Raw genomic sequence first — 25,215 nt, forward strand, 5'->3', positions numbered from 1 at the left:
TCAATATCCTGGCATCTCAACATGGGTTTTAGTCCTGGTTTTTCTGTTTCCTTACACAGTTCTGAGCCCAGAATTGACTCTGTTCTTTGTTCTGAGCCTGAAGAGTACTACCCTGATACAGAGAGACCTGCTGAGAGAGGGTGGGTGCTTCAATTTTGAGGTGCTCCCTTGATTGCTGTGTCCTGGGTGGGGTTGCCCAGATGCAAAGCTGCACTGCCTGGGGTATGGTCTGATTTCCTGTTCCATCTTGGACATGGTTTCCTTTGAGTTATTTGTGTGCTTCTCTGACTCTGACTCCTACTGCAGACCTACTTGGGCTTTGCCTTAAACCTACTCTGTCTTTCCTCTGCTGATTTCATCAGAATTCCGGTAGCCTTTTTGTGAAGTCCAAGAATAGATGAAGTAGGTTTTATAGATGTTTCTCTTTCATTTTATTATTGTTCCTCCTGTTACATTATTGCAGTATTATTGGGGTATTTGAGGGAATTCCATTGTCCTCTGGGTCCTAAAACACCACCTTCATCACACAATTCCAACAATGACAAAGATTTTGAGTAGAATGACATGGTCATACAGGTGCATTAGAAGTTCCACATAAATCTCAACACTTTTTTGCTCATCAAAAGTTTGTAATTTCACCGGTGGAATTTTGTTCCTTCAAGTCTTATATCTCTTGTTAGTTTACTTACAATTCATGGTTTCAGGCCACAGAATCTTACCTATTCTGTCTGAACTCCTTGAAGTCTGTTCTACCAATGTCTTGAGTCCACACAAGCCTGCTCAGTATTCTCTTCTTATCTATAACAAATTCTCAGATAGTATGGTTTGGTAACAGCAATATTATCATTCAATCTTGCCAGACAATGTGTGAGAAACAATACAAAGAGTGAAATAATCCCTACTCACAAGGAACTTACTTTCTAATTGGGAAGACAAACATATATGTAAGCACACAGAGAAAAAACAAATACAAGATAGTCAAATGCAAGGTAGCTTGAGAAAGCAGGTATTAGTAGTTAGGAGGATCAGGAAAGGCTTGAAATAGAAGGTGGTGTTTGAATTGTATATGGGAAGAGGAAAAGGACTTTATGAGATGGAAAGTGAGGAAGGAGCACTTTCTAGACCTGGATAGCCAAGGAAAGCAGTGGCATGGAGATGGAAGACAGAGTGTCATGTGGGAGAAACAGAGAGGTGGTAACGTTGGCTTGGATTGCAGAAGCAGTCAGTATTTATTAAGCCCTTATTATGTGCCAGGCACTCTGCTAAGTGCTGAGGATACCAAGAAAGGCAAAAATTGCCAATGGGGCACGGTCTTAGGAAAATCTAGCCCAGACCCCCTGATGGGTGAGACTGGAAGATAATACTGCTCCTATCACCCACATGGTTACAGCTTCCTAAGATTGATCTCATTAACACTTCACGTTTCTCTTTATTGGCCAGAATCAGGACAAGAATAGTAGTTTGCCTTGTTTCTTTCTTTATCTTCTAGCTCGTTGGCAAGTCAAGAATTTATCAAATGCTCTGCTTTTACTAGAAAGTTCTCCATTAGAAATACAGGTAGTAAAAATTCCCCATCATGGCAATATTTTCCTTGATAGGAAAGATCTGCATCATATCTCTTATCATTAGCACCGAAATATTCATTATTGACAACTGTGAAATTCACAACAGAAAATAACATTAAAAAAAGAATTAACTATCCATTTTTTTTTCTGTCTGGCCTTATTTATGTCCCATATTCTCATTCTCCTTTCTACTTCTCATCCTTTACTTCTTTGAAGACTATTCATAATTAGCATTTAAAAATAGTAGCTAACATTTCTATGGTGCTTTAAGGTTTGTAAAGTGCTTTACACGTTATCTTGTTTGATCCTCCCAACTACTCTGTGGGGTAGGTTCCATTTTCTTCAGTTTACATTTGCAGAAACTGAGGCAGGCACAAATTAAGTAACTTACCCAGGATCACATAGTCCATAAATGTTTAAGGAAGGATTTAAACTGAAATCTTCCTGAGCCCAGGACCAGGGCTTTACCCATTCTAACCACCTAGCTGGTCACCCTTTCCTCCTAGATACTCCCTTCTTTCTGGGTTTTTGTAACATCATTTTCTCTTGTTTCTTCTCTATGGCTGATTACTCCTCAGTCTTCTTGGTCAGACCATTCTCCATGTCCCACCCCAAAAGTTTCCCATGGCTCTGGTCTCTACATATTCTCTTATGGATCTCATCAGCTCCCATGTAGTCAAATATCATCTTTAGGCAGATGACTCCCCGATCTATACATCCAGCCCTAATTGCTCCCCTAAGCTCCAGTCCGCTAGGCAAATCAGCAGTTCTATGGAGCCAATAACCACTCTATTTTATTAACAAATGTTAATTTCCTTAGAGAAGATGAATGTGAGAATCTCATGAAAACCACTGCTGCTCCATATTTCAGTTAAACAGCTCCTGTCTTCAATCTTACAGCTTTTTTCTCCCATTGTGTTCCTATGACTAGTAGAGAATCTTAGGCACTTAACAAATGTTTATTGAATTGTAAATGACCAAAACCTTCCTATCACTTTAATCTCAATAATACTGTTAATTCACCTTTGTGAATTTTTCCCTGGCTTAGGTAGATTAAAAAAAAAAGCTTTGATTTTCCACTTCTGTGCCCAATGTGTATTATGATTCATAGGGAAAAAAAAAAGAGTGATCTGGTTTGTTTAAAGAAAAATCATTTTGATAAACAGTTGGGGAATAAAAGCAAACTAATTAAATTCTATTTAAAACTGACTTAACTGTCCTTAAAAGTTTTCCAGGTCTTCAAGAAATTTAGTGAAATTACCTGAAAATGATATTTTAGGTAGGGGTTCAATGAAACTATTCAACTTCAAATGAATTTCCAGATTTTAAAAGAATGGGCTAATCATAGGAGATAAAATGGTCAAATCTGATTCTATAACACTAAAAAGTTCTGTAAATAAAATAAATAAAATCAAAGTATTTAGAATTAAAAGGAAAAAAGCTAATGGGGAAAAAAACTCTTTGTCACATGTTTCTCTGACAAAAGTCTGATATCCAAAAAACAGAGAGAACTGATACAAATATATATGAACAAGAGCTTTTCATCATAAGATAAGTGGTCAAAGGATATGATCAAACAGTTCTCAAAAGAAAGGCAGGTTATCAACAATAGAAAAAAATGCAACAGATCATCAATCATTAAAATGCTCATTCAAACCATTCTGAGTTTCTACTCTCACCCATCAGATTAGCAAAGATTTTTTAAAAGGGGGAAAAATGATAATTATTTGAGGGACTATGAAGGGACAGGAACAGTAGCAGTGAAGTGGTCCAACATTCTGGAGATTAGTTTATAACCAGATTCAGAAAGTCACTAAATTGTACATCCTACAATTATGCACTCCCAGGTTTATATCCTAAAGAGATTAAAGAAAGGGTTGGGTGGGAGTGAAGCGTTATATACAAAAGTATTTGTAGCAACGTTTTTTGTTGTAGCATAGAATTGGGGAAAAGTGGGTATCCATTAGTTGGGGAATAGCTGAACATATGATATATAAATATAACAACATTATTGTGCCATCAAATGATGAAATGGATGGATTCAGAGACGCCTGGGAAGAACTGTACAACTAAGATAATGACTATCACACAAGATAGAAAAACTGAGAAAGACTAATAACCATGATCCAGGCAATGACTAATTATAACTCCAGAAGGCTGATGATGGACCATGCTTCCCATCTCTTGGTAGAGAGGCAATGACAATAATAATGATAATGATGACAACAATAAACATTTATATAGCACTTTAAGGTTTGCAAAGTACCTTACAATTGCCTCGTTTTATCCTTACAGCAAGCCTGGGAGGTAGGTGTTATTATCCTTTTAAAGATGAGAAAATTGAAGCAGACAGAGGTTAGATGACTTGTCCAGGGCCACACAGGCAGTAAGTGTCTAAATCTAGGCTTGGATTCAGTTCTTCCTGACTTCAGGTCGAGTGCAATTGCAGCTTCACCACTCAAGAGATAATGGGTTAGACATGAATATTGTGTGGATTTCTTTTGCTTGGCAACGCTTAAATGTTCAAAGGAGGGTTTGTATTTTTTCTTTTGTGGGGAGAAGGGACAGTTGGTAAAAATAAGTAGGTAGAGATAATAAATCTGAAACAAAGGGGAGGAAAAAAGAACATCCACAATTGCTGTGGGTGGGTGGAACGTAAGAGGTGGGAGTTAACTCCCACTATACTCTCATAACACCAACTGACCTGTTGCAAGACAGAAAATTGTGGTGCACATGTAGGGCAGTTGGGTGACATTTGCTATCCCAATTGTGGATCCTTTGGGTAAGATGAATAAAAGTGTAATTTTTAGATTTTTGGAAGAATCTAATCTTGAAACTCTAGGGAACCTCCTTGCCAGCTGTTTTTGAATTTCCTGACAGTAGGTTTTATATCTTCCTTAATTGCTATGAGAACTGATCTACCTGAGGGTATTGGGATATGATCTTAGTAAAAGACAAATTTTACCCTTTGGGCTCTGAATGATCCACTGTATCAGATGCATAATACTAACCTGGACAACAATTAAACTAAAAAGAAAAAAGAAAAGCAAGTAGAAGGAAATTCAGGAGAAGACACAGAGAAGCAGAGCAGTGTTGCATCTATCATGCTGAATTTGTTATAAAAAAAAAGTTGTATACAGTAAAAAAAAAAGGCAAAACAAACTTTACATGTCTGAAGTTCAGTTTCATATACAATCTCTCTTTTTGTTTTTCTTGGTATATTTAGTATATTCCCATGACCTAGAGAATTTAAACTTCTGATGACTTTGCTGATGGTTGGGAAGGGGAAAGTCTCCCCAGGAGACTCCTCCACAAAATGTTCCTAAGTCTGGATTCTTCCAAATCTCAAATTCGAACTTGAACTGCTAAAATTCATCCAGGACTGGGACCAGCTTATTTGTTCATCCAATCTTTTGGTTCTCTTCTAGAAACATTCAAAAACTTTCAAACCATATAAAGGGTCACAGGGCACAGATGTGTAATGGTTACAGGTTAAAACCTCATCATGTATTATTCCATTCTGTGTTTATATAGGGGTGGGAGATCATATCCCCCCTTCTACCTTACACTAGTATTTCTAAGTTTATTGTAAGTGTAACCACAGGCTTAGGACAACCCCTTTGCCTAGAATGATTTTGGAAAGTGGGGCTGTGATGCTTTTACTTCTCCCCTCCTTTTCGTCCTTTTTATATCCCTTCTCAATTATACAATCTACATTCCCTCAATTACAGTGCCACTTATAATGAAAGAGAAATTAATATTAATTCTGTCTAGAGGAAAGAGAACCAAAAACTGATTCAATACCATAACTGCTATAAGAGCTTTTGTATGGAGCCCAGAATAAGATGAGTGATCTTCAAGCTTACTGTTAAGAAACATTTACATTTAACTCAGGGAAAATCTGATGTTTGTAAAAGTTTTTAAACACTGGTGCCTTGTCAACAAACATTTATTGAGCAACTGTACATGTTATTGGGTATAGAAAACATCAAAAACAAAATACAATTCTTGCTATCAAATTACTTATAACTGTTGAAATAAAAATCATTGTACGTATGTAAAGGAAAGATAGAAATAAATTCTAAAAGCCATTGCATAAGTAAAGCAAGAATAAAGGAAAGATGGAGTTAAAGAGAGAATGCTTTTGGGAGGTGGGTGTTTAAATGAGTTGTGAAGGATAACAGCAGTATTTTTAATACCAGACTGAGTCAATTTGAACAGGAAAAAGGGAATCACTGTAAATGCCATTTTTCTCTTTTCCTTGTCTTTTTAAAAAATAACGTCTCTAGTTTTTAATAGTATGTTCATTTCCTAACATAGCCCTTGACCCTCTCCTACCCAGAAAGAAAAAGAGGGAAAAAGTGAGTTCAGCAAAGCCAACATTGATCATGTTTCATAGTATATGCTATTGCATAGATTCTACAGACTTAGACCCCTATGCCTGCACTAAAGGGAGGAGGACATATTTTCTTACTTCTCTAGGTCTAGCCTTGGTCATTATAATTATAAAAGGCTCAGTTTTGTTTCATGTTCCTTTTCCTTTATAGTGTTATAGCTATTGGAGGTAGTTTTCCTGATTTTGCCAACTTGCTTTGTATCAGTTATATCTTTCCACATTTCTCTGAATTCCTCACACTTGCCATTTCTAGTGATGTACTCAAGTTCTATTAAGGTTATGTACAGCAATTTGTTTAACCCTGTCCCCAAATGATGGACATTTACGTTGTTTTCAGTTCTTTCCTGCCATTAAAAAATGTAGCTATGAGTATTTTGGTGAATTTGGGACATTTCTGTCTTTGACCATGTTGGAATACAGGCCTAGCCTAAGAAAAACAAAAAAAACCTCTCACTACTAGATCCTATTATACCCTTAAGCTATTGTCACATAGCCTGCCTCCCTTTCCTGGCCAAGCGAGTGGTTAGAGAGCCAGGTCTAAGTCAGGAAGACTTGAGTTTAAATCTGGTGTCAGAGACTAACTAGCTGTGTGGGCAAATCAGTTAACTTGTGCTTGTCTCAGTTTATCTATAAAATGTAGATAAGAATAACGACATTACCTCCCAGGGTTGTTGTGAGGATCAAATGAAGTAATAATTATAAAATGCTTATAGCACAGCGCCTGGCACAAAGTAAGCACTATATAAATTTTAACAATTATTAGCTATTGTTGAGCAATTAATTGCTTCTACTTTTACTCATTTCATAACCCACTGCAATCTGGATTACAATCTCATCACTCAGCTGAAATAGCTATCTCCAAAATCACCAGTGATCTTCTGATACTCAATTTTCAACTTTCGCAACTTCTTTGAAGCACCTGACCCTGCTGACCGTCCTCTCCCCTGGCTTTCACGGCACTGCTCTCTCTTAGTTCTCCTACCTCTCTGACCATCCTTCTCAGTCTCCTTTACTGATTCATCATTCATATGACACCTCTCAACTATGGGAATCTTTCCAGGCCGCTCTTCTCTTTTCTCTCTATACTTCCTCATTTAGTTACTTCTCCTTAACTTTCATGGCTTTAATTATCATCTGTATGCTGATGGCTACCAGATCGATATATCTAGCTCCAGTTGTGCATTTTCATATGTCTACTGGACATTTCAAAGTGTATGTCCCCATAGGCAGAGTGGGTACCACCTCTCTGAATATTAATTTTAACTTGCATTAACATTTTCTCTATTACTTCCTTAAGTCTAGACAATCAGCAAAACAACCAATCAAACCCTGATTTGTATATGTATGACATGTGAATTTCCCAAAGTGTAAAATCAATTCTTAAACGAGGGTGAGCTAACATTAGCACCCTCCTGCATAGACCTCTCAAATTCACCATCTCCAAAATTGAACTCATTATCTTTCATGCCAAACTTTCCCCTCTTTTGAACTTCTTTACTTCTTTTAAGGACAACACCATGTTTCTAGTCTCCCAGGTTTGTAACTCTGATGTTATCCTTTACTCTTCACTCTCCCCACGTAACTAATATATTTGCCAAATCTTATTATTATTTCTACCTATGCAGGGGGAGCAAAGATTGTCTTCTGGGTGCTGCAGTAGCTGGAACCAGGGAAGTCCTCTGCAGACACCTTTGGCATAACCCACCTGGTACTCTGTAGGTTTGGTGATTTGAATTTTAAAAGGGTCCTGGGGTCAGGAAAGGATTCAGGAATGTTTTCCATTAAACTGCCTGTTGAAAGAAACTTACAATTTCACTTCAGAAGCAATATTATTTTATAGACTTTTATTCTAGTATTATTTTGTTGAAACTAAAGAGCAAAGTTATTTTAACCGGATTTTCATGGTTGACAAATGCCTATTGCATTTTAAACAAGGAAACGTGTTAACATATTGGACTAGGTAAATTTTAGATTTTTAACTACAACTTATTTTGCATCTGTTCTCTCTATTCACACAGATGCTACTCTAGTTCAGGCCCTGATAATGTCTCTCTTACACTATTGAAATGGTCCCTTTGCCTTGTCTCCCTCTGCTGTAATCCATCTTCCACATAGCTACTGAAGTAATTTTTCCCAGTTCTAATTTCTGGCCATGTCACTCCCCTATTCAGGGAACTCCAATAGCTACCTATTGCACTCAGGATAAAATATAATTTTTTTTGCTTTGGCTCAAAACCCTTTGTAACCTGTCCCCAAAATTCCTTTCCAGACTTATTATACATTACTCCTGTTCTTGCTATTCCTTACACATGGCATTCTATCCCCTAATCCATTCTTTTGCACTGGTCCCCTCTGTCTAGAACATATAACCTTAATTATCCCCTCTTAGATTGTCTTATATTCTTCAAAATTCAGCTCAAGGGCTACCTTCCATGTTGCCTTTCCCGATTCACTAAGCTTAGTCTCCCTGGCCCCCACATTAAACACTTTGTATATATTTAGCATACATATATATATATATATATATATATATATGTGTGTGTGTGTGTGTGTGTGTGTGTGTGTGTATTTGTATGTAGTCTATATCTAGATATATCTATCCTCATTGGATAGAAGGCATTACTGAGTAATTTCAATTTCCTGTGATTTTTATTCTTTGTTTGGTTAACAATCTCCCCTCAACCACAGTTATGAATATATATAATACTCTCTTTATGTATATTTTATACATATACATATATATACACATATAAATAATTTATCTTTTAATTGTTTTTATGATGAAAACCTTTATACATAAATCAAATATCCATTTGGAACTTATTGTTGCATATAGTATGAGACAATGTCCTAAATATTCTTTTTCGAACCACTTTCCAGTTCATTAAGAACTTATCACTAATAGTTTGTCCTTGCCCAAATAGTTTATATCTCATGTTTAACTACTGAATTTTCGGGGTTCAATTGTTTCAGATTCTTGCTTGTCTGGTTTATTTCTGGTCTAGTTTTCTATTTTTAACTAGAACCAAAAAGTTTCGATAACTTCTTTCTAATTTGACGTTTGCAAGTACTATTCCCTTTCATACCACTTTTGCTTCTTTGTTATTTCCCTTGAAATTCTGGACTTTATGTTCTTCCAAATGAATTTCCTTATTATTTTGTCAAACTTAATAAATTACTCCCTTGGAAGTATGGCATAGTTCTAAATCTGTAAATTTAGGTAGTATTTTAATTTTTATTATATTGATGCAGTCCAAACATGAGTAATGACTATTCCTCCAATTGTTTAATTCAATTATTATTTCCTTAAAGTGTTATTGTAATTATATTTATATATCTTAGCAGAGTACCTAGACCAAAGTAAATGCTTAATAAATATTGGTTGACTGACTTGAGAATATTTGCAGCCATTTGGATTTATGAGGAAGGTCAGAGGTTGAATTTGGGTAGGAAAAGTTTAATGAAGTTTGGGAAAAAAATGTGGAATATTTGGAAAAGAACAATAGATAAGACTAGGTTTCAGAAAGTTTCAGGAAAAGAGCAGGAATTGAAATAAGAACTTGAGCTGAATTAGAAAGAAATAAAAAGGTGATTTTAAGGGAGTCAGATGTGTGAAGAGGAACTGAGGCTAAGTATAGGAGAGAAGAAATTTCAGAAAACGAGGTCAAGATGAAGAACAACATGAGTTGAAGAAATTCTCATTCTGACGAAAGAAAAGAATTAAGGGGTAGGAACCTGAAGAAAATGCTAAGGAAAATGTAGTTGTAAAGATGGAGATTTAAAAAAAAAGATAAGTAAAACAAATTTACCATTTACTTTTGGTCCTATTTCATGCACTGAATGTCAATGGTTGAAATAATAATTAGATTAAATCTGATAAAAAAAAAACTTGTTATATAATCTCAAATAGGTCCTTATGGTGGCATGCCAGTCTTCTTACTCTTCCCTAATTCTACTCTCCACCACATGTTCCAAATCTTCCTTTCTTTCAAGACACCTCTATCAGCCCTCCTCACCAAGGGTACTTGCCACGTACTTTACAGAAAACAAAACAAAACAAAAAGAAACTATGAGAGTTCTTACTTAGCCCTATTCTACACATCAAATCCCCTCAACAGCATCCCCATTCTCTTCTTTGCTCCAGTCCTGAAGGAACAAGTCTCTCTTTTCGTTGCCAAGCCCTCTACCAGGGCTGTATACGTCATCTCCTCATGTCTCTTCTGCTTTTCTGACCCTTCAATCCTCCCCATTCTCCACCAATATTGTCTCTCAATCTCCTGGCTCCTTCCCTGTAGTTTACAAACACTTCCCAATAACCCCGTTGAGTAAAAAACAAAAATAAAACTTCAACATAATCTACCCATTAAGCTCTCATCCTAAATCTCTTTCCACAACCAAAACCAGAAAAAACTGATTATACTCGTTGGTGTTTTTTCTGACCTCTCATTTATGACAAACCTTTGCAATCTGGTTTTTTATCTCATAACTCAACTTAAACTACTTTTCCCAATGATCTTCCTGTTGCTGTTCAGTTGTTTCAATCACGTCTGAATCTTTGTGACCCTGTTTGGGGTTTTCTTGTCAAAAATACTGGAGGAAGGAAAAAAAAAAAACTTTTACTACCAATCAAGATATAATAGTGAATAGCGATAATGAAAGAAGAAAAATGATTGAGATACCCAGAAGTTCATGAGAGACAAAATGCAAGAAATGAGCCTGTAACGAGTCAATTAACAAACAATCAAGCACTTACTGTTTGCCAGGCACTGAGCAAAGTGGAAGAGATATAAGGATTAAACAATGTCTACTAACAAGCAGACATCCCAGTGGAGGAGACAAGCACAAAAATGAGTATATAAATAGAAGGTGGCTTGGGAGGGAGAGCACAAGCAGTTGGGGAGAATAAGGAAAGGCTTCATGCAGAATGTATCTCCAAGGAAAAGTAAGATTCTATATGGCATATATAGATAGTAGATTCAAGATATGGGGCTGGCCAGTGCAGAAAGTCCAGAGATAGGTGACTGAGTACAGTAAGTGAGGAACAGAGGAAAGAGCTCAGCTATATCACAATGTCACCGCAGGCTGGGGCCAAGTTGTGAAGCTAAACAGAGATTATATTTTCTCTTACAGGTAATAGGAAGTCACTAGAGTTGACTGTATAAAGAAAGAGCATGGTTATATCTGTATTTAAGGAAAAGGTATATTGACAGCAGTTGTGCAGAACAGAGTAGGGCATAGCAGGACACCAATTAGGAGGTTGCTGCAGTAATGTAGGTAAGAGGGGACGAAGATCTGCATTAAGGTGGCACCTGTGTGAGTAGAGAGGATTGGATGGGAGATAGGAGGCACTATAAATCAGCAAAGCTTGACAAGTGAGGAGAATGCAGAGGAAAATGCTGAGGTTATGACGTTGGGAGACTGAAAGGACATCGGTGCTTTTGAAAGAAATACGGAAGTCTAGGGAAAGATAACAAGTTCTGTTTTGGACATCTTGGATGTGGGATGTCTCTAGGAGTTCTATTTTTAAATATCCAAGAGGCAAGTGGTTATGTGGAACCAAATATTAGAGGAAGCATTGGGAATGATAATTAGCCACACACGTGCTGATGAGGCTACTGAATGAGAGTGTAGATACAGAAGAGGGCATAGGAGGAACGCTCATTGTTAGAAGGCACAATATGGATGATGAGTCGGCAAAGACTGAGGAGGTGTGATCAGACAAAGTAAGAAGAAAACCAGGTCGGAGGAGTATGATGAAAGCCCAGAGAGGGGAGAGTGTCCAGGAAGAAAGTGTGGTCAACAGTATCAAATACAGGAAACTGATCAAGAAGGATGAGGACTAAGAAAAAAAGATTTAGCAATTAAGGGATTATTGGTAACTTTGGAGTAAGTAGTTTCAATTGAGCGAGGAAGCTCAATCATCAGAGAGTAAAGTGTTGAAGAGTGAACAAGAGAAAGTGGAGGCACCAAATGTAGACAGCGTTTTCAAGGAGTTTGGGTGAGAAACGGAGAAGATAGCTTGAGGGTCTAAGTGAAAGATTTTTGAGGATAAGGAAGACTTCGACACATTTGAAGGTAGTAAGGAAGGAACCAGTAGAAAGAGAGAGGCTGAAGATGTCAGAGGGGATGACTGAGGTTACAATCTACTGGAGAAATAAGACCCAGGAGCTCAAATATTTCTACACAAACATGTAGGGATTAGGCAACATAACATGCAAAAAGAACCAGAGGTTCTAACACAAGGAGGTAAATTTGATTTCACAGGTATCACTGAGACTTTGTGGGATGAAGCCAATGCCTGTAATATGGCTCTGGATGGGGATACTTTATTCAAAAGAAGACAAGATAGGTAAAAGGAATGAGGGATGAAGTAGCATTATCTATTCAGAAAGTATACTCATGTGAGGAAATGTAGGAACCTGAGGGGAAGAAACATGGTAGGGAACCCTGGGTGAGGAGGGAGTGACAGAAGTCATTTTGATAAATGAATATACCATAGTTCACCTCAACAGAAAGAGGAAATAGATGAGAAACTCAAGAGACAGATCATAAGCCCATAACAGAATGCTGCTAGAAGAGGGATGTTACTTAGTGATGGCCACAGTATGGAAGCAAGGGGCATGTGGAAGATAGCATAGCTTCCCAGAGCTAGTGAAGAAAGTTCCCATCAAATTATCTCTTTTCTCTCCTAGTTTCCTTCTTCTCCTATTATCTCTACCTCATCTCTTTCTTCATCAGTTTTTATTACCTCTCACATTATTCCAAAATATACTCCTTTCCATGATGGACTTTGTCATATTTTCCAAATGAAACCCAGAAGTAGCAGAAGACTCTAAAATCTTAGACATTTTATAGACATTTTTGTAATTTTAAATCTATAGTTTATAATTAATTTAGGCTAATTGCAATTATACTAATTAAAGTCTATAAGGCTACATTTAAGTTTACTTTTATAAAAAAAAAAAGATTGCTTGGCTTCTGTGCCTCTATAGCTTGTTGGGACTTTATTTGTAAATCTGTCACTGCATCGTCAATCACTAACTATGAGCACCTATTCTGTCCCTAGTGTACAATAAGGTAACTTGACTTTTATTTTGTACAAGTGGAAATATATTTATAAAATACTTTTCACATTTCAAGCAGAAAAGATCAACTCAAATATTTTCTTGTATCTTAAGTTTATTTTACAGCCCAGTATTCAGTAATATACAAACTATTTTAGTATATCTCCAACATTGGAAAAGCCTGTTATTCTAAATGGATGTTATTTTATTACTTGGCAATTCTACTTGTCTTCATTGTGAAGCAGTGTAAAATGCCCTTTGTATAATTTATCTTAAAAATGCAGGCAGGTCTTGAGTTTATGCAATTAGACTATTATTAGCAGTAGTGGAGTTCATTAGTTAGAATTCTAAATTTGTTTCTACATACATTGCCACCCAGGAGCTTACTAATATCAACCACCTTAAAATGTATTTGCTATTTAATTTTCAGCTGAAATGCCCAAGTTCAGGTGGCAAGCATATATGCCTTTACTTTTCACCAATCAAATAGGAACTGGATATGTTGAGGAGTGGGGGGCAGGGAGGGGAGACAGGGAGAGCCAATACAAATATGCTAATATTTTCAAGTTACTCTCAAATTCCAGTTTAACCAATTTCTCACATTTATTTGCCCCAATGTTTCTGTGACAACCTTTTTTGGTGCCGGCTCTTCAGTATACACCTTTAGTCAGCTGGGAAAATCCCAAGGTAACAAGATTAGTGTATTGCAAAACCCAAAGTAAACAAAGTTTGCAAAGTTATTCTGTCAGTCTCAGTTTGTCTCAGCCTTCAGTATGTGGCCCTCATTTAACTTACAGCGTTGCTGATGCAGACAAGAATTCATTCATACTGCACAAGAGCTTTCAAGGAGGCAGCATTCCTAAGAACATTCTCCATAGGCCTCCTTTTTATGTGCTTCTAGGCAGGCTGCTATATCCTATTTCTTAAAAATTTTGCCTTTGCTGACCAAACCCCAAGTTCAATTTCTATTTTTAAAAAGCACAATTTCAAAGGAAACATCCACTTCCCTGCATGTAGCTGGGACTATGAATTTCAGCAATGACTATAGCTATTATGTCACAGAGTTTGGGTAATTTGGGAGATATCGATTTCCTTGACTAAGACTTTGAAACTTGCTTCAGCTTCTTTAGCCACACAGGATTTCTACCTGGGCTGTAGATGAGGGTAAAATATCCCATGGAGAACGCCTTCAATAACTACATTTGGAAAATCATCTGAAAAACAAAAGAAAAAAACTTATTTCTCATGTGCATCAATACAACATTTTTTTGGAAAAAACTAAACAAGGTAAGGCTCACTATAATTTAAGAAATGGCATCCGTCTCCTGTTTATCCATGTTCAGGATGAGCTATTAGGAATGCTGTTTCAGCACTAAAGCCACTTTTAGTTCAGCACTAGGCACTACATGAATGCGCCACCAGATTTGTAGCTTATTGATTTAAGGGATGTTCTAATACTTAATGCTGCTGGGCTCCAGCTCTTTATCTGAATCTTTTCTCACAAGGAAGATGGATTACACTGGCAATTCAATTTCTAACAAAATCTCAATATACTTGAAAGAATTCCAAGATTTCTACTGGGAATACTTCAGAGCAGGTTTTCCATTGTGGTTTACAGCAGCATTTAGTCCAAGTCATTTTGAGGATGCTAGTGCTATCAAATAGGCTTCTTTAGAGCAATAAGATGCTATCCTGTCTTCCTAACTTAAAAGGGCAAATTTCCTAAAAAAGTCAACCTGTCATACTTGAAAAACCAGCCACATTTCCAGAGCAGATGCAAAGGAAACTCACTGCTAGAGCCTTTTCCTACATGTTGTTTTCCAGAGCAGGTAGAATATGAATGGATTAGGTGAACAAGAAAACCAAGCTATTTAGCCTCAAGTTTTCATTTTAAATCCATTCATACACATGGTAGTCCATAGGAGATTGTGATGTAGGTGAGACAGGTATTATAATCCCCATTTCACATACAAGGAAACTGGGGCTTAGGAAGGTGACGTGACCTGCCTATGGTCACAAAAGTTAGATGTGGAACCAGGTCTTTCTGACCTCTCATTCTTGTACTCTGTTGCTCTCAGAAAAACTATGTCATTCATAGTAAATATCTTCATGCTACCTGAAGAAGTATGATAATACTTGGAAATAAATTCCTGATGGGAAGTTTAAAATTATTTTTGCTATAGGATAACTGGATCAAATCACAACCCTGAACTGCAGGATTTTCAGTTCTGATCTGGTCAACCAGAAGGCATAAAGGTATTAAGAAAAAAATTCTAACTTTAAGAGGCTTGATTTCCAGCTGAAAAAAGCAAATTAGAAGTAGCATTAGTGGTATTTGTTAGTCACCGAGTTCTGATTCACATCAGAATTCTTTCATGCAGGAAGGCTGGGACAACAAAATCGACTGAAACTTTTAGTTCTATGTTTATCTGTTTTCACTATGGGGTGCAAATGTTTGTGTGTATGTTTGTGTGTGTGTTAGTTGGAGTGACACACACATATACATGTATATTTAAATCAGTAACAATCTGAGCTAATGAGCTAGACTCAAGTCTACATCTATTCCATGTGAATATGTCTATTACAGATCTCTAACCATTTGACACCCAAGTTGGGAGGGGATCATTTACTACCATGAAACTTGTTCAGCCACAGTCCCTGACAAATCCTGACCCCAGGGCTGTCACTGGGCAGGGAGCTGGGACAGTATCATTAAGTTTGTGAATTATTCGAAGACAGCAGTAGTGTCCTCTACATTCTCCCTGTTAAGCAGATTTATACAATTTATATATTTGTATAATTTATAAAATTTAAGTTTACAGAATATGTGTATCATCAGAATATCTGTTTATAGACATACTCTAGTTATCAAGGTTTTATACAGTTCAATAATTTTTTAAATACACCCAATCTTCAAAATTCTTTTTTCCTTTAACAATTAGTGAAAAATTGCTTTTAGGAGTACTTTAATATTTAAGTGCCAACCTCTATAAATAAGTTCTAAAAACCACTTTTTACAGATAAATATTCTGGCATCATTATTGCACTTGGCAAAAGAAGAGATTCTATTCTAAAATAAGAGATGCTTGACCTAAATTAAAGCTTCAAAGGTTTTAAAATACCTAGAAAAAAAACAAAGCATATACAAAAAAGATATGACTTGAATGATTTTTAATCCAGAGGGAATATTCTCTCTATAATAATACAATAATGTATAGTTGTTGAACTATATATTTGGATTTAGATAGTAGATTTGGAGTTATATGGATCAGAGTTCAAAACTTGCTTCAGGCATGTACTAGCTGCATGACCCTGGGCACTTACCCTGCCAGCTTCAGTTTCCTCAACTGTAAAAAGAGAATAATAGCACCTACCTTCCAGGGCTGTTGTGAAGCTAAAACAAGATAATATGTGTAAAGTGCTTTGCAAATTTGAAAGCACCATGTAAATTCTAGTTATTATTATTAATTTTGTGTGTTTATTAATATTTAAGGGTTCATAAGGTCAAGAGCTATTTCTTCATTCGTTTTCCTCTGGCAAGATTGTAAAAACAATTTTAAGGCACGGCTGAACATGAAACTATGACTGAGAAAAGTTTTACTTTGAATACTGAAGATCTGAGTAGTTCTTTTTCCTGCTTATACTTCTGTAAGGTTAATGAAGCTGGACATGTTGAAATATCCGTCAGTAACAATATATCTTTAAGACCAAGAATTCAAATGATAGTATTATTGAATAAAACTATGAATAAATCTGGGATACCTAAATTTTCTGTTTTTGAGGCCCTCCCTCATCTGGTCCAACACTACTGATTTCACCTCATTTTCTACCACTCTTCAATATGAAGAAGGCAAGCACTTGCTAACAGACTTATTAACACTGCATACTCATTCCTACTTTTTTTGCCTTCGTTCCACTTGTTTGCTCTTTTGGGAATGTCTTCATGATGCCTCTCTGCCAGTCTGAGTCCTACACTCTCTTCAAGTCTAGTATAAGTCTAACTTCACTCAGGAAACTGTACTACTCCAGGATGGAGTACACAGTACTATAGGGCTCTTAGTCTGAACATTGCTAACATTTGGACCTAAACATAGTTGGAAGAAGTGCAGAGATGCTGATAAAGGTAAGGTAGCAACAATTCTTTCTAGATGGCCACATGCCAGATATAGATTATATCAAATAATACTAGCTTGTGTGTGTACGTACACACTCATAACACATGCACAGACATATATGCACACAGATACATATAAAATATGTATTATGTTTATACACGCATACATAGTGTCTTGAAGTCTGAAAAATGCTGTGCATGTTACCTCATTTGATTCTCATAACAACTCTGTGAAATAGGTGCTATTGTTACCCCCGTTTTATAGATGAAGAAAGGGAGGCTGAGAGAGGTTAACTGACTGACTTGCACAGGGTCACAGAGCTGGTGTGCATTGGAGGCTGCATCCAAACTCCAGGTGTGGTGCTCTCTACTCTGCGCCACCTAACTATGAAAAGGACACTTTTCTAATTCCCCAAACACTGGATTAGTGCGCGGGAGACGTGGATTCCAGTTCTCGTTCTGTCACTTACCCAGCACGTGCAAGCAGGGCCAAGCCAAGCAATTTCTCAGAACTTCTAATTCCTCATAGGAATAGATAGGAATAATTATATGTGTATTATTCACAGGGTTGTTGTGAAGATCAAACAAGATAATGAATATGAAAGAGCTTTGTAAACTATAAAGTGCTGTATTATTATTAAAGCACTTTAAGTGGACAATTTGAGAATTTAAACAATTCCTAACACAGATGAATGAAGGAGGGCAATTCTTTCTTCTGACAAATCCTCTTGAAATTGGTGGTGGCTTGTGATTAATCTAATGAATTTTATTTAAAAATGAATTCTTAAAAAAATAACCCTAAAGGCTACCAATGATATGAAAATATTATCTAAATGGAAATCACGGTGCATTTGCAATATAGAGATTAAGTTTTAGGAGTAACACATTTAAAAATAACTATATCTTTCTATTTCAAACTTGAAAATGAAATTAACCATAGTTAACCACATTTAAAACAATAAAATAATATAATTAGTTTTAGTTAATTGTTGCATTTCATAATATTGTTATTAGAGAAGAAAATGACTTTCTCATAAAAGATCTGCCCCAATTTGTATTCTAAATGTCTGTTATACAAAAAGCACTACTTTATTGTCAGATTATTAGGCTCTGGACCAATGTCATTTTGTAAGTCCTGTATTAAAAACATGGTTTATGTGGTGCATGGTCAGATCAGTAAAGAGCTGTTAACACATGACAGGTTTGATTACCGTTGGCTGTAGGCAAGACATATGGATCCCTTAGGAACAGCAGCACTGGCTGGTGGGACAGTTTGCTGGAAAGGTCAAGAACAGGAATGTCAGCATCAAGGGAGAGTAAACAGAAAATACTACAAACTAGCTTTGAGGTGATCAAACTGCTTTGCAATGATGTCAGGAAGGGTATTTTTTTATATATATACACATACATACATATTATATATAACACAGACAGACATATCTCCAACTACATAACAAGTTTAATTTTAGGAAGGTCAAATTAACATTGCCATGCCTATGCAATTTGAAACAAACACATAATCTTTATTATAAACTAGTATTAAAAAGTTTACAAGCAAAACAAAACACCACAAAACTGTCTCTGTTGCAGCATAAGTAACTGGCAAATCAGTATTTTTGTCAGCTGCATGTAATGATGTAGGAATCCATACTCTTTCATATATAACTAATTATTTCAGTGTCTTTATTACAGGGACCAATAGTATGCTAACACCACCAAGTATCAGGATACTAAAGTAAGTCATCAACATTTAAAATATTTAAGTAAATAATAATCCTTTAATGAATTTACACAATACTTGATTAGCTCTCACCTAGACTCTTCAGATTCTGTCTCCTCAAAAGAGCTATAAAAATAAAAAGCATGGAGAGAACAGATTATTGTCCATAAATTAAAGAATAACAGCATGCATTTGTAGAGCACTGAAGAGACCCCTTAAACAGAATAAGGAATTTATCAAATAAGTAAATACTTTCAATACACAGCTGGACCCTAAACAATGGGGTTTGACTTAATTTCATTTTTGCCTAACAGAATTACTTGGAAATACTTACGAATTATGGGTTTGGGTCAAGAACAAATGGTTTCAAAACATTCTCTCTGTAAAGTTTTCGAGATACAATGATATATCTATCAACTCAATGAAAATATATTAACACACAGACTTCAACTTCCCAGTAAACTATTGTAATTGGTTGGTGATGTACACTAAAACATACATGACTCAAAGAAAACTATCTAGGTATTGGTTCTGAGGCATATGGACAAAGGCATAAAGTCGTGAAAGCCTCTGTAATTTGTTTAGTGTTCCCTCTGTTGATTACTGGAGACTTGCAGGTACAATATTCTGATTTAACAACATTCCTGTTACAATGAGTTATCCAATGGGCATGGGTTAATCAAAACAAATCTGTCTGCCCTGCTTGGATTTATAGAGACTTTGACAATTGATTTTCTTTATAAATGATGGTTTAGGCCTGATGATGACTGACAGGTATAGCTGGGTCACCCTAGGGAATATAGCTATCTGGGCAGGAGGTCACTTGAGTGGTTATATCAAGATAGTCAATGAGAGTCATAGGGCCATAGACAGAGTCCGAAGGAATCTTAAAAGTTATCAAGTCACACTCCCTCATTTTAGAGATGAGGAAACTGAGGACCAGAAAGGTAAAGTGATATGACCAGGGTCACAAAGCTATGAAGTATCTGGGTTGTTTCAAATTCTCATTGGAATTACTTATGATATCAACCATCCAGTCACCTGTCATCTAAGGTTTAGTATCTCAATCCTTCTCTCTTTAAACATTTTCACAGAGGAAAAGAGGCAGTTAAGGGACCATAATAATTAAGCTTAAGTAAATTTTATTTTTCAGTTGTGTTTGACTCTTTGTGACCCTATGGACCACACTGTCCAGGGAGTTTTCTTGGTAAAGTAGCTTGTTATCTTCTCTAGTGGATTAAGGCAAATATACGACACAGCTAGTCAGTGTCTGAGGGCAGATTTAAACTCAGGTCTTCTTGACTCCAGGCCCAGTGCTATTCACTGAGTCATCTAGCTGCCCTTTCAAGTAAAGACATTAGCTCAATTAACTAACATGTTAACGTCTTCTTTGTAGAAGAATGAATTACCTTGAAACAGGTCAAATTCTTCCCCAAATATAAGCATGACTCAATGGCTATCTCTCTTAAGAGGTCTTTAATTACATGTAGGGGGCAAAAGAACAATTTTTTTCTTCTACATCCTGAGTGGGTAATGGGCTACTATCTAACCTCAAAAGAACATAGGTGAAAGAGTAGGTATCCTTATAAATTTCATATGATTTAGTGCTGAGACATTAGAGGTCATTTAGTCTACCTCTCTAACTTTGCTGATGAGGAAACTCAGCGCTACAGAGTTTACGTTATGAATGCAGTTGATCCTTATTGTGACATCCACGAGTTTTTGCTCTACTCATGAAAATTGTACAAAACCAGTTGTCCTGTCACCACCATGCAGTAGGAGGTGGGCCCACTTTAGGTAAGGGTCAGCACATTATCTAGATGAAACTGAAAATAAAACTGAATACTGTAAAAAAAAAACTAGGGGTAAACGAAGATAGGATGATAACACAGGTGGAAAAGGAAATCCTTTCCCCTTCTGTTTCTAGGCAGATTACTGCTAATGCTCTCCCAGAGGCAAAAGGGAAACACTAAAATGAACTTCTGGGAAAATCAAACTTAACTACATACATCTCTACATCACACTCTAAAATGAACCTAAGTGTCTAATTTGAAAAATTCTATAGTTTCAAATTATTTTCTTAATTATACTGTTTTGCCAAATCCCATGATTGGAAATATACTTCAAAAACACATTGAGTATGTTAAAGACAAATCTTACCCACAACTTTCTGTCTTTGGTAGAGAGGGTAAATGCCGTACATTTAGAAAATCAAGAAATAATTTCGGAAGCTCCTCATTTTCCAAAATGACAGCCTGCACAAGCAGAATATAGAAACCATAAGCCATTAAAAAAAAAGAAAAGAAAGAAACCATAGGTCAAGTATCACAGGTAACGTTCTTAAAAGACAAAGTCACAAAAGTTTCTATCCATTCACCATTTTCAGATTCACAAGTATTACTGCCTGCAAATTCAATTTACACTGCTCCTGTCCATCTCAACCACCAGGAATCCCAATGATTCACAGATACTCCTTTTTACATAATTATCAAGAGGTATTCCAAGAAATCCCCTAAGACTTACAAACTAGCAGTACTATTAGACAAAACTAAACTTAACACTGAAAAATTAATATGGATTTGCTCAGGTTACTGGATTTGCATTATCTGATGCCTCCATTTGAACAAACACTCCATACAATGATCATGGGAGAGTACTATAAATTCAGCCAAGCCTAGAAATATTTTTGTCAGGCAAATCAGTCTGAACCTCTTAGTTATCAATTTGTTCAGTCATTAAAGCATTCTGCCTTTGTCATTGTGCAATTAAACATTTAATATCTCCACACAATACCTGATTGGAATTTATATTAATAGTATACTATGTGCAAGGCATTGTTAGGTACACAATGACAAAGGCAAAATGATTCATGAAATGAAAGTACCTAGAACAGCCTTGAATAAAGTAAATATTTAATGAATGTCTGAATGAATGAATAGTAGAATGTTTAAGTATGATTGTTATCATATACTGTAGCATTGATATTTAGGGTAGGCACATTCCTCTAAAATTATGGTGAAAGTCAATAGAAATATGTATTACAATATGGATTTTATATAACTTTTAGAGAACACAGAGAGAATATACAAATTGGGGGCAGCTAGGTGGTGCAGTGAATAGAGCACCAGCCCTGGAGTTAGAAGGACCTGAGTTCAAATACAGTCTCAGACACCTGACACACTTACTAGCTATGCGACCTTGGGCAAGTCACTTAACCCCCATTCCCTTGCTGCCCCCCCTCCAAAAAAAAAAAGAGAGAGAGAAAGAGACATTACACAAATTGAACCAAATTGCATAGAATTTAATGTTACCAAAATTTACATCTTCAACAGCCAAAGTTCATCAACCATCCTTGAAAAATATTAGCATCTGCTGTATGCATTCAGTTCAAAGAGTTGTATTATTTGTGACAAATTGCAGTGATTCAGGTTTATTATTTTTATTTTTTGATAGCCATTTAAGTACATTAGAAAACACCTACTTGAATAAGCTAACATAATGTGGCAGAATCACAAAATCATCCACTCAAGAAAACTTTATTCACTTAATTACCTTGAATAATAATCTTATTTTTGAGGGTGGTAGAGCATAACATTCTTATCTCTATCCTCACCTTTTAAAATAAATTAAATCAATAACAAGTGTGGGACACTTTAAATGACCTGAACTACTTCATTTCCAGGATGTCTAGATGTGTCATCCATCACTGTGGTATGTAAAAAGACATCTCTCACGTATTCAGAGGGCTACTTTGGTTTTATTAATCAAAGATTTAGGGAATGTTAACAAGGTGAATTATTTATTTTTCATGATGGATTGGCTTACAATGCACTGGTTACAGTCAGAATGTGATCATTAATGAGAGAAGACAGGCAAAAAGAAAATCTGTTTATACTTTTAACACCATCCCACATCGTTGCAACATGCCCAGAATGAATTTAGCCTAGTTTCTACAAACCTGATTTTCTCAATGAAAGACAGCATGGCATAATGTATAGGGTGCTGCACTGAGAGTCAGAAAGACTTGGGCTGAAATGCCATCTCAGTCACTTACTACTTGCGAGACTTTGGGCCAATCCTCCCTATGTCTCAGTTTCCTCATTTTTTAAATGAAGGGGTAGGACTCTGTGGTCGAAATCTAAAAATGAGAAATAATGTATGGCTGCATTATTTTAGGTAAGGTATAGTGACAATTGCTTCTAATAAAAGTACTTTAGTATATTCACCTTTTTAGTGTACAATGAGCATGCTGCCATTTTTTTCCATAAAAGAATTACAAAGAAAATGCCAAAGAAGGTAGAAGGAAGTCTATGTTGGTGAGAGGTAATATTCAGTTAGATAAATATTCAATCCAGTAGAGAGGAATGAGTTTCCTGGGTTCTCTCTGGAAAGGTTTGTTGGAAAAGAACTAAAAGTAAATTTTAAAGGCAATACAGGTTACTTTAATTAGCTAAATTTAGCTAAGTTTTATATTAGTATCAACATAAAATATCCATCCCTCATTTCTATTTATAATACAACATAGCTTTGAGAAAAAAAACAAAAATTAATTCAATCAAGTATCAACATATATATATATATATATATATTTATAAATGCCTAACTTACTGGAAATCGGTCATTATCTGTGAACAACTGAAAAGACTTGTTGATACAAGATTAGCATTCTGTCCCCTTGGCTTATAAACTACATCTGCTACTTGTAGAACTTTGTGAAACTTAGTCTCTTAGATACCGTGTTTACAGAAAATTTTGTTAGGGCCACTCCATTCCTCACTACAAGGTTATACATGTGCTCCAGAAGTCAGATGCAATAACTAGAGATGTTCCAGGCCTCATAGGAATATGAACTTCTCTTTGTTCAGTATTTAAGTTCCTAAAACTTAAGAGACTGGACCCTTCAGGGCAGCTAGGTGGCACAGGGAACAAAGCACTGGCATTGGAGTCAGGAGGATCTGAGTTCAAATCCGGCCTCAGACACTTGAAACACTTATTAGCTGTGTGACTTTGGCCAAGTCACTTAACCCCAATTGCCCTCCGAAAAGCCAAAAAAAAAAAAAAAAAAAAGAAAGAAACTGGACCCTTCTCACCCTGAATCAGAATAATGCAAATTTGCAAATTACACATGCTAAGTATAAGGAAGGTTTGAACCTAGGTCTTTTGAGTATGTATGGTGTACTCAGTTGTTGCAGTTCCCATGTGGATTTTGTCTAGACGCTGTAACTGATTCCAATCAGCTAATCATATGGTGAAGAGGAACGTTTTTGATGGGCAACATAGCTAGAACTGGGAACAGGGGACATTTAAAAGGCATTAGCTGTCCAAAACCTATCCCATCTCTCAATGTGACTACATCTAGCAGGGCAGAATTACAATGTAAGAAGAAAGACAACACTGTAAGGTTCTCTGCCTTTGCATTTCTCTTTTGTTTTAAGTAGAGACTGGAGGCTATGACCTTGTGAGCACTAAAAGTAAGGAGAATTGGCCATGAAGAAGCCCAGGGATGAAGCCCAGGCTATAGCTTTTGGCTAGCAAGTCCGGTTTTGTAACCTAAGGAGTGAGTAGTAACGTTCAGGACCCAGGTCAGGAGTAACCAAGATAAGGGCCCACGCAGTAATGACATCTTTGGATGTGAACCTGGGTGAGATCAATTCCATGGAGAGACTATATTAACTCTCTAACTCTCCCTAGGGACCAAAGTGTTACAGAAAAAAGTGTGCCCCAAAATGTTGGGGGGGGAACATACATACCCCTGTACTCTGAAGTCCCTATGTGACCTGACAGCACACTGCTTAACACCTCAGTGCCCAACATATAACTCTGAGTGATCTCCAAATTCTTTTGATCACATAAACCTGTAAATAAAATTTTTTGAGCATGTACCCCCAATATGTATATGTTTTCTTATTTGTAAATTATATATACACAAATAGAGATTTAAACAGTTTGAGATGAAGAGGCATATCTTCGTGGAGAAAAGATGCTGATTATAATTCATCCATGCTTGCTCATGCCAGATGAAGTACTCTGATACACTCAAAGTGAAAAAGGGATGAGAGAGTTCCCATTGACAAGTCATTGTCATGGAGCACACAAAAGGTGTCTGATGCAGGCACTGGGTGATTTGGAGTATGTAGGTAGGGATGATTTCACAATGGCACAGACACAGCTACTGCTGTGGGTATCCAGTAGTGGGTTGGGTTGCAGATGACCTGAGGGTTCACTACTTGGCTAAAAAGGAGGAAGGCTCAAAAGGAGCAGAGAGTAGGGGATGAAATTTGGGGATGAGTAGGTGTGAATGCACTGAAGATAAGCCCCACAACTCGCTAATACTGGGAGGTTGAGATACAATCTAT

The 25,215-nt window shown here is 36.5% G+C and overlaps 1 protein-coding gene across 2 annotated transcripts in view; it reads right to left on the reverse strand.

The window, feature by feature from the left end:
* Window positions 1-13,122: 13,122 nt before the first annotated feature.
* The window catches only part of SNX24 (sorting nexin 24), a 247,367-nt gene continuing 235,274 nt past the window's right edge, over window positions 13,123-25,215 (reverse strand). For both annotated transcript variants that reach the window (XM_069087816.1, XM_069087815.1), the window contains 4 exons: window positions 21,020-21,114; window positions 18,953-18,985; window positions 18,351-18,415; window positions 13,123-14,239 (listed from right to left, as the gene is read on the reverse strand). In XM_069087816.1, the coding sequence (XP_068943917.1) occupies window positions 14,169-14,239; window positions 18,351-18,415; window positions 18,953-18,985; window positions 21,020-21,114 (264 nt within the window). In that variant the 3' untranslated portion in view covers window positions 13,123-14,168. The remainder of the gene's footprint in view (window positions 14,240-18,350; window positions 18,416-18,952; window positions 18,986-21,019; window positions 21,115-25,215) is intronic.

The sequence above is a fragment of the Petaurus breviceps genome, unplaced genomic scaffold (genome assembly GCF_028583685.1).
Source record: "Petaurus breviceps papuanus isolate PSGF00001 unplaced genomic scaffold, PetGlider_PUasm1.0 183, whole genome shotgun sequence".
Lineage (NCBI taxonomy): Eukaryota > Metazoa > Chordata > Mammalia > Diprotodontia > Petauridae > Petaurus > Petaurus breviceps.